Here is a 12,982-nt window from a genome sequence, read left to right on the forward strand (position 1 = left end):
CGTCTCCCACCGCCTGACCACTTCCCTATTTCTGACCAATCAGAGCTCAGAGTGTTCTGGTTCAGGTTGGCTTCCCCCCCCCCCTCCCCCCGGAAGAGATGGAATCACCATGGCAACCAGTGACTCAGCAGAACCAAACGGTCATTCTGGATGAAGTACGCATTTCCATAACAACTCAAACTATTTCAGCTTCCTCACACTTTGCAGCAAAGCATTATGGGAGAAACCAGCCAAGAAACACCACAGAACAGCAGCTGCCCACTGGTGGTGGCACTGGGAACAGCAGCTCCATGTTGTCTCCAGAGCAGAACATCTACCGAGGTTAGATCTATAATCTGACCAGATTATATCTGTGATCGTCTCCAGAAATGCAGACTGACCCAGAATGGATGAGAGGCTCTTAAAGGGCCGGCGTCATTAAATAAACCTTTGGTCTCTCCATCATGTTTCCCTCCAGTGTTGCTCTGATTCTTTCATGTTAGAGGAATCCTTTAGTCTCCATGGCAACCATTCAGTTGATAAACACCTGAGTGGGCCTAGCCCCGCCTTCAAGGCGTAGATCCTCCCCTTCTCAGTTCCTTCAGACCAGCCAGCAGAAATTAGCAAACAGCTGCTGAGCTCATTACAGGAGCTGCTGCTCAGAGCAACACTGGTAAAAATGTTAAAGGGTTAATTAGGGAGCCATGTTGGGACAACTTCCTGGAGGCGGAGCCTCCGGAAGAGCAGGAGCTTCTTAAAGAGACAGAGGCCTAATTTCAGTTATGAAGCTAAACTGATTTTAATATATTTATATATAAAACATTTTTGTAACAATTAGTGGAAACATAGTTACTGTGGAAAACACATGATACCGGCCCTTTAAGAGCTCAGTCAGAACCAGAACCATCTCCGGACCCGGCCTCAGTGTCCTTAAAGCTTTCTGCATTCCACTCACTAATCTGGATATAATCTGGACATCCATCAAAGCCGCCATGTTTGCTCTGCTGCTGCGACTCTGACCCGGCAGTATCTGAAGCCCCCATGCTGTTACCATGGCAACGCGCCAGCCGCGCTGCACCATCAGTCGCATTCAGTGTCGCATGCTGCAGCAGCATCCGCTGCAGGGAGAGGGGCACTGTGGGAAACTCAGCCCGTACCTTTAAGAGAGCTGATCTCATGCTGGATGGAGCGGGCGGGGTCCATGTCCTCTGGACCGGTCCGGACCCGAACGGCTCTGTGGTTCTGACCCGGTCCTGGTTCTGGTTCTGCTGCTGCTGCTCAGCCGTGGCTCTGATGGAGTCAGCAGGGCGGACAGCAAACCTCCTCCCCCCTCCCCGGCCTGCTGCTGCCCCACCTACAGGGGGAGGAGGGGGGGCTCCGTCTCTGAGCATCGGCCAATGAACAGGCAGAAACGGAATCACATGACCAGCATCTGAAATGGGTTGAATTATCTGTCCTGCTTTATTTCATCATTATTCCAGAACAGCAGAGATAATCTCTGGGATTATTTTGAACAATCTGACTCATCACTGATCAACTTCCATGGATCGGAACCAGCAGAACCATCAGAACCAGCAGAACCATCAGAAGCATCAGAACCAGCAGAACCATCAGAACCAGCACCACACCTTGGGTCGCTCTCACACCTGGAAGTGTCCATCAGATTATTTCAGATTATTCTGAAACGCCTCTTCATCTTCATCACTACTCTTCCTCATCCTGGCAGGAATCAGTTTCATCTCCAAATAGAAAATGGATCAATAATCAATAATCAATGAGGACCCAGTTTCATCTGCACCAGAGCCACCAGTCTGGGACCAACTCCTTTAGCTGGACTCCAGTTTGGACCGGACCGGGCCGGGACAGCTCAGGTCCATTAATGAGGAGAAGCTTCCAGGTTCTACTGCTTCATTAAGTGCTGGTTTCATTAGAATGGGGACCTGAGCTAGCTAGCTAACTAGTTAGCTAGCTAACTAGCTAGCTAACTAGCTAGCTAGTTAGCTAGCTAACTAGCTAGCTAACTAGCTAGCTAACTGGTTAGCTGCCCAAGTTGGTGGCTTTAGAAAACTTTCTCCTTCCTAATCCAGATTAATGAAGATCATCATCACCATCATGGTTTATTGAACCTGGATTAAACTCCTCCAGATTAATAATCTGCTGTGTTCCTGCAGCAGGTCCAGGAAATGTTGACGGCGCCGCCTGCAGAACTATTTTAGAACGTCGGATCCAGTTTCATGGAACTGATCGGGGGGTTTCTGCACGCGCTCAGACAATCTGAGCCTCCAACACGGACCATCATGCACTGCTGCTGCAGCCCAGGAGAACCAGACGTGGGCTGGTTCTGCAGAACCTTCTGGAGTCCAACAGCTGGGTCCAAACCGGGTCAGAATAGAACCAGGATCCAAACAGCACAATGGCCTAGTTAAAGTCCAGACCTTCTGCATGTATCTGCAGGGTTCAGTGGACCCAAAGTTCTCCAGAACTGGATCCCACCACCAGAACCCGGCTGTTTCTAGGTTTAATCAGAACAACCCAGAGCTAAAAGTTAAAGGTCGGTCAGAACCAGAGCAGAACTCCTGGGTTTTAGCTTAAACAGAACCAAATAGAACCAAGAAATGTTTACCCAGCAGAAACCCGAGACCTGGTACCAGAACCCGACTAGAACCAGAAGCTGACCCAGTCCAATGAGGCCCCGTAGAGAGAAAGTTCTGCCTGTGCAGTTCAACTCATCATGAGATCCAGAGAAATATTCATGATGGCAAACTGCAAAACGCACGAAAAAAACCTAACTGACAGAAGAAGTGCAGCAAACCGGCTGCACTAAACTGAAGCTTCGTGTTTAATAAAGTTAGAACTGAAGCGAATTCCTCCAGACCAGCAGGGGGCGTTGAGCGTCAGATCATCTGGAACCGGGCAGAGTCTCTAGGAGAAAGTTGGAGGAAGGAAGAAATGTGTTTTACACACAGAACATCAGGATATTTACCTAGGTGATACTACCTGCTGCAGATGCCCCCTAGTGACCTGGAGGACTTCCAAAAATCATTCTATTTCCTACTTTCTATCATCCAGCTTGTGTGAACCTCCAGGCCACCGTAGCATTAGCATAAACCTCACTGATAAAACCAGAAAACAGCTTTCTGGAAATCAATAACCGACATTACATGGTGATGAGCGGAATCATCTAAATCATCAGATTATTGATCAAGTCGATTCCAATCCACTGGGTTTATAGACGTAAAGGAACTCAGGGTTTTCACTGTTTTTCAGTTCTCTGTTCCAGATCTGTGGTGCATTGAAGCTGAATACAGCTTCTCCATGTTTGGTTCTGGATGCAGAGCAGAACCAGAACCACCAGGTTGATCCAGCAGCAAAAAAAGATCTTTAATCTGTTCAGTGATTTATAAACCAGCAGCAGATTAAAGCCTCTGACTGAAGGAATGTAGATCTGGGTGGTGTAGATCTGGGTGGTGTAGATCTGGGTGGTGTAGGCTGAAACTGATTCATCAGCAGCAAGCCATGCAGCACCCTGACAGGAAGTGAAGCGGCGTGACAGGAAGTGATGCAGCAGCCACCACAGAGCGCTGTGGTCGCTGAGAGGAAGGCTCTGCTTGTTCAGGACACACGGCATGGAGACCAGCCTGATGCTCCGGCAGACCCAACAGAACCAGAACAGAAGCAGAACAAACAGAACCAGAACAAACAGAACCAGAACCATCATCGTTGGCGTTGCCGCCACCAGCATGTCTCCTCCACTAGTTCAGAGATTCTCCACCTGATCACCGCCTGGAGGACCAGGAATGAAACTTTGCTGTAGAGTTCATCCAGACCGACCAGAACCAGAACTAGGTCCATTTGGACCTGTTGGCCTGATTGCTTCCGCTGCACCACGCCTCAGAGGTTCTGTTGGAACCCAGCAGAACCTCACATTACCTTTATATTTCTCTCTGACGTTCTCGTAGGCCCGGACAAAGTCCTGCTCCTCCGGCTGGCGCTGACCCGCTTTGGGTATCGGCAGGGACATGGTCCGGCTGGGTCTGGATCTGGATCAGACCGGGTCAGGATTCTCTCACCTCAAACTTTCCTGTTTCAGAACCAGCCGACCCGTTTCTCCTCAGTGCTGTTAAAGCCCCAGCTGTCAGCTCCACACACATACATACATACACACACACACACACACACCCACACACACACACACTCACCCTGCCCGCTCTTAAAGGCACAGCGCCCAAAACACAGAAACACGACTGGCTGACAGAAACCAGAGGCAGAGCAGCGAGGGGTTCTTCTGTTTCCTGTTTCCAGTAGAACCCGGCCCAAATGGACCCCAATGATGGGACAGAAACTCCAGCTGGTCCTGGAACAGACCCAGATCTATGGACTCCATGATACCGGGTCAGAACCAGAACCCGACACCAAACAAGACAAACTCCTTCAGCTGATTTAAAACTGTCTCCCAGATCACTGGGAGGTTCTGGTTTCTTCTTCTTCTGCAGCAGGCGTTGTGAAGCGTCAGAGGAGCCTGGGGGTCCAGTCCCGGCTGAACAAAACCGGTCTCTGATCATCTGGTAGTCCGGTAAACTGGGTTCTGCTGTGGTTCTCTTTCTTCTGGTCTGAGTCAAACCAACTTGTTCCCCTCCTGGCCTGTGGGGGCGCTGCACCAACAACCACTGAAGGAAACGACAAAAACCTCTGAAACCAGAACCAGCAGCAGAACGTTTCTGACAGCACTCCTCCACTGCGGGTCAACGTGACGGTGGAGTGTGTGACGGCAGCATCGCATTATTTGCTGCAGACGGTGAAACTTTTCCCACGGTAACAGCCACAGGGTTTCCTGTAGCTCTGCGAAGCGATAAAAGCTGGTAGCTCTTGAATTGCTACAAAATAAAGCTGTATTTCCTCCTTCCACCCACTGGCTGCCATGTTGAACCTTGAGATGCCATGAGACCTAAATCCTGAACTTCATGGAGTCATCCCAGTTTTCCATGTCTGGCATATAACCATTCATTTTATCTTTTAAACTGGTTCTATTGATCCTGTGTCCAGACAGAGGGATAATCAGCAGCCCAGCATCATGACCTGTTCTGCAGATCCTGCAGCTTCATCTTCCCAACATGGCTCCTCCTCATCCTGACAGGAGGGACCACAGAGCTCTGATAGGTTAAAGCTCATCTGCTGAAGTTGGGATGTTTTTCCTCCAACAGGTTCCAGAGGAATAACCTCAAACCAGATGTTGGACTGGATTTTATTTCACTGTCATTTGTGAATGTTAGCTTCTCATTTTCAACAGTGGAGCTTTAAGGTTCATAAATGTTTTAATTTTGGAGAAAATCTCATCAACATCAATATTTCCACTAAATAAGAGGCAAAAAAAAAAATAGTTTGATAAAGGAAAAGCCTCTCAGACTCTGAGCCCGACAGCACCAAACTATTTTTATATTAGACAATTAATTTAATTTCACATAATTATGGCGGTAGAAGCCATTTGTCTGTTAAATACTTAATGAAACATATTTACCGTGTTTGATGTTTGTTGTGAATGACTTATACTCACAAAGAACGAGGTCATCAGTCCAGGTTTGTGGTTTATTGAATGTTCAGAAACTACGGCGGCTGTAAAGAGCCACAGCAAAGGTAAACAAAGGTAAAACAACCTGAACAGGTGAGCAACTGAAAACCACTCCACCTTTTTACTCTCTGTCATTTAAACACACCGGTTGCCATGGCAACCGCCACGGGCCGACCAGAGATTACGTTAAAAACATTCAGTCCGTTATGATATCAGGTTTTCAGGCTTGATATTTATTTTGTGATCATTAATAAGCCTCTCAGGTTGATTAGTTCATTTAAACTCCTGCTCTAGTTATTTTGGTAACGGAACCGAAACGCACAGAATTGCGCAACACCTTGTTGAAACAATAATTACTGAGATTATTATTGTTGCTGGGTCATTAATTTGAACAAGTTTTGTTGATTTTTGTTGTTCTTTAATAAAGTTCTGAACGTTTTAAGCCAATCAGAGGAGGACCTGCTGGTCTCAGCAGCGTTCAGTTTGTCACCTGATGCTGAGACCGACGTGTTGCTGCCCTGCTACAGTAAAGAACAGTTCAGAAACTATATGAAATGGGAAAAAAGCTATTTATTAACTGATTAAGTCATATTTTAGATTGTTCTTGAAAACTAATCAGTCGTTGATGCTTTACAGCAGACAGCCGCTCCTCTCTCAGGTACTGCGAACCCCGCTAAATCTTTTAGGGGTAGCAGTACCCGACCGTACCCCCCTACTTCTACCCCTGCATAGAACTGAGATAAATGCAGTAAAACCTGGAGAGCGGATCAGAACCACGACAGGGTCGGGTAAAATCCAGGTTCTGTGACCCGGTTAGACTGACTGATGGTTCTGATGGACTGAATGGCTGAGGTCCAGACAGAACCGGGTTAGTCTCTGTAACAGAATAACAGCAGGACCAGACTCTGATGTTTGCTCAGCTATCTGGAGAAACTGGCAGGGTTCCGTCATAAGGAATGTGGGAAACATTTCAGCATGGAGCAATGTGATTGGCTGCGGTGCAGCAGCTGGGGTTACGGTTGCCCTGGCAACCAGTGAGTCATGAAGTAAAAAGTTTCCCAAATCCTCCAGATTTAGCTGTGATTTATCCAACAACTAAAACTTCAATGTTTCCTTTCTTGATGAGTAAAAATTAACCTTTTGAGTTCAAAGCGAAAATGTCCTCATGGATCCAGAAGCAGCCTGCTGCAGTTTCTGACCACGATCCTCCACAGATCAGGTAGTGAATGCTAAGGTTTTACTGGATTAGCTTTAGCGCATGCTAAGGTTTTACGTGATTAGCTTTAGCGCATGCTAAGGTTTTACATGATTAGCTTTAGCGCATGCTAAGGTTTTACGTGATTAGCTTTAGCGCATGCTAAGGTTTTATGTAATTAGCTTTAGCGCAGGCCAAGGTTTTATGCGATTAGCTTTAGCGCATGCTAAGGTTTTACGCGATTAGATTTAGCGCATGCTAAAGTTTTACGCGATTAGCTTTAGCGCATGCTAAAGTTTTACGCGATTAGCTTTAGCGCATGCTAAGGTTTTATGCAATTAGCTTCAGCGCATGCTATGGTTTTATGCGATTAGCTTTAGCGCATGCTAAGGTTTTACGCGATTAGATTTAGCGCATGCTAAGGTTTTACGCGATTAGCTTTAGCGCATGCTAAGGTTTTACGCGATTAGATTTAGCGCATGCTAAGGTTGTATTCTCCATTACAGCCATGGCGGCCATATTGAAAGATGGGAAATATATGGTTCAAAGTATGAAGGCTATGACCCCAAAAACCCAGAACTGCTGTTCACCTGGAGCGGAGTAGAACCGGGCTCTCTCCAAACGGACCGAACCAAATCAGATTTTGGGATGGAAATGTTTCATTTTGCTGTGAAATAAAATCAGAAACCATCGTTTGACTGAAGAGATAAAAGCCGAGCAGACATAGGTCAAAGGTCAGAGGAGTCTCTGAGCTTCCTCCTGCATCTCCTAGGGAGATGGCTTCCCTTCGGTCCAGTCTGGTTCCCCCACTAAGTAAATACGACCAGAACCGTTCTGTCCTCTGCAGGAAGAAAGGAGCAGCCTGCTGGACCTGCATGCTGATGGGCTGGAGATTCTGGTTCTGACCGGATTCACCTCCACATGCTGACCCCTGGTGGCCGTCCTGATTACTGCAGCGAGGTGAAAACCCAAAACCGGGTCTACAGTCCTTCACTGGCCTGCTCTGCTTCCCCAGAACCAGAACCATGTAGAAGCAGCATTCAGTTTCTATGCTCCACAGATCTGGAACAAACTTCCAGAAAACTGAAAAGCTGCTGAAACCCTGAGCTCCTTCAGCAATTCAGCTGTTAGGACTGAATTGATTATTGATCGATGGATTTTACGTGTATTGAAGATTTATTGATTGTACTTGACAAAATCTAATATTTATTGCTTTCATCCACAATGGAAAACACAATTGAAACTGATTTATGTTGATATGAAGACTCGACCCAGAATCAAACCAGAACCAACCCAGAGAACTTCCAGACTCCATGCGGAAAGACTCTAGCCTGGGAACTGAACCCACAACCTTCCCGCTGCAAGGCAGCAGTTCCACCAACTGGATCATTCTTAGAAACCAGAACCGGCTCAGATACGATCAGGGATTAAACCTGATTAAACAGAGTGCTATGAGAAACGAATAAAATCATCAACACAACTGGAAACCCACTAACAGGAAACATGCTAACTGGAAAAACGCTAACGGGAACATGCTAACGGAAAACCTGTTAACAGAAAACATGCTAACAGGAAACCCACTAACTGAAACATGCTAACAGGAAACCCGCTAATGGGACCCTGCTAACAGGAAACCTGCTAATGGAAACATGCTAACAGGAAACCCGCTAATGGGACCCTGNGGAAACATGCTAACAGGAAACCCGCTAATGGGACCCTGCTAACAGGAAACCTGCTAACAGGAAACCCGGTAATGGAACCCCGCTAACGGAAACATGCTAACAGGAAACCTGCTAATGAACCCCGCTAACAGGAAACCCGCTAATGGAAACATGCTAACAGGAAACCCGCTAATGGGATCCCGCTAGCAGGAAACCCGCTAATGGAAACATGCTAACAGGAAACCCGCTAATGGAACCCCGGTAACAGGAAACCCGCTAATGGAACCCCGCTAACAGGAAACCCTCTAATGGAAACATGCTAACAGGAAACCCGCTAATGGAAACATGCTAACAGGAAACCCGCTAATGGAAACATGCTAACAGGAAACCCGCTAACGGAAACATGCTAACAGGAAACCCGCTAACGGAAACATGCTAACAGGAAACCCGCTAATGGAAACATGCTAACAGGAAACCCGCTAATTGAAACATGCTAACAGGAAACCCTCTAACTCAGTGGTGTCCAAAGCGGGTCCTGGAGTTCCGGCATCCTGCATGTTTTAGTCTCTCCCTGGTTTAACGCACCTGGATCAAATGATGGCTCGTTTGAGGCCCTAAGAGAAACATTGACAAGCTGAACAGGTTGTTACCACCAGGAACAGAACTAAAACGTGCAGGATGCCGGGCCTCCAGGACCCACTTTGGACACCCCTGCTCTAACTGGAGCTCTGCGTAAATCGCGCGGCGTCCGACAGTCTGGCATGGTAGCCGCCGCAGCGCCTCACCTGCGATCCGGATCACGGCCCTCTCCGCCGGGTCCAGAACGTCCCCCGAGGCCGACTTGGACCGCTTCATGCGCTGGTGCTTCTGCAGGTTCCAGGGCAGCGTGTCGCCCGGCAACGGGCAGCAGCCGCCGGAGGTCGAGTCGCTGTCCTCCGACGCGGCTCGGACCAGAGGCCGCCGCCGCGTCGCCACCGTCGCGCCGTCATCCATGTTCTGGATCAACACACAGAGGGTCAGAGGTCACTGTGACTGCAGGTCACGTGACCCGGTCCTCATTGCTGACTGAAAGCTCAGCATCAGCACCAGTTCCGTTGTCTGGGCCGGTTCTGAGCTGCGTTCTGCTCCCACTGAAAGCGGGTCAGAACTCTAAACGGTTCCGAGGTGCCGGGCCAGAGCCAGAGCTTAGCATCGACCCAAAAGGTTCTGTTCAGCCCAGATTTGATCCGGATCAAAACAACCAGCACCAGGATCAGAACTGGTGCTTGGACCAATCAGAGCTCGCTTTGCTTTGACCTTTAACCTCTAGTTCTGGGTCAGAAATGCTGAGTCAGCTGAAAATCGTCTCTGGATCGGAACAGAACGGTTCTGACCTGCAGCCCAGGTAAAGACGCCAGAACCAAAGTCACATCCAAAAGTTCTTAAGAATCAGAACCAGCAGAACCCTTTTAATAACCGGGCCGAACTGGGTCTGGTGGTTCTGGAGGATGAGCCTCTGCCACCTTCAGCTGACCCTCATCGGGATGAACTGAACTCTGATCTGGTTTCAGAACCTCCCGAACCCAGCGGGAGAAGGTTAAGGCTACAGAACTCAACCTCACTCAGCCGAACCGGACCGGACCTGGTTCTGTTCAGTCTGCAGAACCCCCGCAGGTCCAGACGCCCCTCTGCAGCAGCCACACCTGAAACCAGAAACGGACCTGAGCCGCAGAGGCGACCCGGCTGGCTCAGATACCGGTCCATATCTGGTTCCGTGCCCCATCAGAACCGAGCCTCCGTGTTCGGCTGTACTCACGCTGCGTTCCGCGGGACTCCGGCTCCAGGTGAACCTCCGCAGCGGACGCTCCGCGGCGCAACCTTCGCCCCACTTCAGCCCGTCCGGACCGGGACTCGGACTCCCACCATCCTCCTCTGCAGAGGCGGCCGCGCCTGCGTACTGCGGCTTCCTACCGGCGAGATGCTCCGGAGCTCCGAATGGGACCGGGACCGGTCCGACCTGCAGGCTGGGGGAGGCTGCTGCTGCAGCCCGCATTCCTGCCCCTCCTCTCCGGTACCAGTCCGGCTCAGCTGCTGCTAATGGACCGCCTGCGCGTTCGTGTGGAGGCCCGTCTCATGCTGACGGGAGCGCGCATTGCTGCTCGTTAAAGAGCCAGCTGCCAGAGCCCGGTTAGTCTGATCCTAGCAGCTATTCAGAACCCGAACCGGTCCGGACTCAGAACCTCGGAGTTCCTCCCGGGCTGCCAGGACTTCTGTCGGTCCTTCAGGGACTTTAGCTGCTTTTCAGTCCAGTTTGTTCTGATTTATTCAGCTGAACACAAATGTTCACCAGACAGAACTTTATTAGGATCACGGACATGACATGCTAACCCGGATGATATTCAATTTCCCATGGATATTTTTCAAGATGGCCGTCGTTTGTGAGCCTCAAACAAGTTATTGAAATAAAACGTTCCCCATTTTCATGACTTGGATTAAATTTGTGTGTCATCAATGTTTCCATTTTGGTCCTCCTGTTCATATGATGTAAAGTGATAATATGTAGAATCTGAAAGTGGTTATTATGTTTATACAACTTTAATATAGCAAAATCTGAAACCAAGGACTTTGCTGTTAGCGACTCACCACTGGAAGGAGATGAAGATGAGAGATTTTGTTTAGCGCTAGCTTCGGCTAATGTTTTGTGCTAGCGTTTAGCTTTAGCTTCTGGAAAAATAACCAAAAAGTCTTTTATATTTGTTCGCTATTATTTGACACCAAACACATTCATCTAATTGGTGATTTTAGTGCAAGACTTTACTTTCTGGGACAACCATGGTGGCCATCTTGAAAAACTAAAAAGTTATTAATATGAGTTCTATGTGTCCAATTATGTATGACATCTGGTAAATATTGGCAAATTTAAAGAAAAATACATTTTCTTGATGACCATCTTGAAAATCTTGAATTTTTCAGTAGTGTGCAGTTTGTTTGTTTTGTTAAAAAAAAAAACAGTTCTCTGAAAACATCTGCACCAAGTTAGGTTCTGGATCTGCATACAAAAGATTTATCTGAAATGATCTGCTGCATTATTAGAAAAGAAAACCCAGCAAACATCCACAGAGCCAGCAGCAGAAGAAGAAGCTCCGCCTCCCTCCTGCTGCCACCAGGAGGTTCTACAAAAAAACATCGCCATGTTGGGTTTCAGGCTGGGTTAAATGTTATCATGGCGAAGTTAATTAAAAGGTGGAGAAATATAGAAGAAGCAGAACCAGCAGGTCCAGACCAGAAGGTTCTGATCAAATAAAACTGATCAGTTACTGATGCTAACATTTAACACACATTTTCATTTTTACCTCCCAGATCTTCCACTTCTTCTGGTTTCAGGTTCCTCCTTTCCGTCCAGAACTTCAGCAGAGCAAACTGGGCCACACTCAGCTGTTACACAACTCCCACAGAGCTTGTTTGTGTAGCACTGGGCCATTGTTAGTCTCCCAGTGAGCACTGGGAGCTGAACTGGGAGGGGGCATGAAACCAGTGGCTGCTTCAGAGAGGATTCAGTCCAACAAAGGAAGACGCTGCAGCTTCATGTTCAGCTCCACTGCAGAGCAACAGAACCAAGGACCGGATCTGCTGGACTGAAGATACAACCGCTCAGACATTTTACTTTATTTAGAAACTAAATCAGACATTTTACTTTTATATTTTTGGCCTTTTTAGGTGAAACTGACAGAAAAACAGACAAAAGCAAAATAATTCCAACAAAGCCGAAACCGATTTTGTTGGGATAAAAACATCTAATTTAAATAAAGAAATAAAACAGACTTTTAGTATTTGTGTTTTTCATCCTGAGCTCTGAGGTTCTGAGCGGTTCTGGTTCTGTTTCACCTGAAACCACAGTCAGTCAGCTTCCTGCTCAGGAAATCTGCTGCCCACCGGGCGTGGAGGAATCAGAGAGGTCTCTGCCCTCAGGCAGCCAGAAATGCCTGGCTCCGTAACCCAACGGGTCAGAACCGGTCCTGCAGAAACAATCTGGCCCACTGGGCTGAAGCTGAACCACATGCAGATCCAACAACCTAATCTGGAATATGTTCCCAGGACCCACTGAAAAATTCAAGATGGCCACCATTTTTCACAATGATTCTCAAAATGTCAACATAATATTTTGCATTTAAACCTCCAATTAGATGAGCGTGTCATAGCATTCATACTTTGAACCAGAGAAATCATATTTTATTGTATTCCCTTATTCTGGTGGACATTTTTAAAATGGCTGCCTCGATTCCCAGATAGCACAGAATCATTGAAACATCATTGAATCAATGTCAGCCAGAAACATTGAATCAACGTTGAACGCTGACATTGAAACATCGAAAGTGGTCGGTGACTTGTATGTTGAATCAACGTTAGAGTTTCAACCATTACTGACATTATATCAATGTTGATTCAACCATCATCTGAACGTGGATCTGCATGTATATTCCTGTTGATTTTACATTGAATCGATGTTGATTCAACACACATTTCACTGTGGATCTACATGCAGATTTGGGTTGATTTTATATTGAATGAAAGCTAAGGATTTATGTACATTTTACGTCTGAT

The 12,982-nt window shown here is 47.5% G+C and overlaps 1 protein-coding gene and 1 long non-coding RNA gene across 3 annotated transcripts in view; both read right to left on the reverse strand.

The window, feature by feature from the left end:
* Nucleotides 1-4,665: 4,665 nt before the first annotated feature.
* Nucleotides 4,666-12,982, reverse strand: part of LOC107834811 (uncharacterized) — a 12,974-nt gene continuing 4,657 nt past the window's right edge. The window contains exon 3 of the long non-coding RNA XR_001660637.1: nt 4,666-4,810. This is a non-coding gene — a long non-coding RNA (uncharacterized LOC107834811). The remainder of the gene's footprint in view (nt 4,811-12,982) is intronic.
* LOC107834810 (uncharacterized) lies at nt 6,297-10,883 on the reverse strand. 2 transcript variants are annotated; one of them, XR_001660636.1, is made up of 3 exons: nt 10,197-10,883; nt 8,704-9,397; nt 8,508-8,530 (listed from the first exon to the last, which is right to left on the reverse strand). XR_001660636.1 is itself a non-coding variant. In XM_016666706.1 (2 exons), the coding sequence occupies exons 1-2, from the start codon at nt 10,431-10,433 to the stop codon at nt 8,978-8,980; spliced, it is 657 nt and encodes a 218-aa protein (XP_016522192.1). In that variant the 5' UTR covers nt 10,434-10,883; the 3' UTR covers nt 6,297-8,977. The 2 variants fall into 2 exon arrangements, 1 of the variants encoding a protein (XP_016522192.1); XM_016666706.1 differs by having other exon boundaries at nt 6,297-9,397.

This window comes from Poecilia formosa, unplaced genomic scaffold (assembly GCF_000485575.1).
Source record: "Poecilia formosa unplaced genomic scaffold, Poecilia_formosa-5.1.2 Scaffold780, whole genome shotgun sequence".
NCBI classification, from domain to species: Eukaryota; Metazoa; Chordata; class Actinopteri; order Cyprinodontiformes; family Poeciliidae; genus Poecilia; species Poecilia formosa.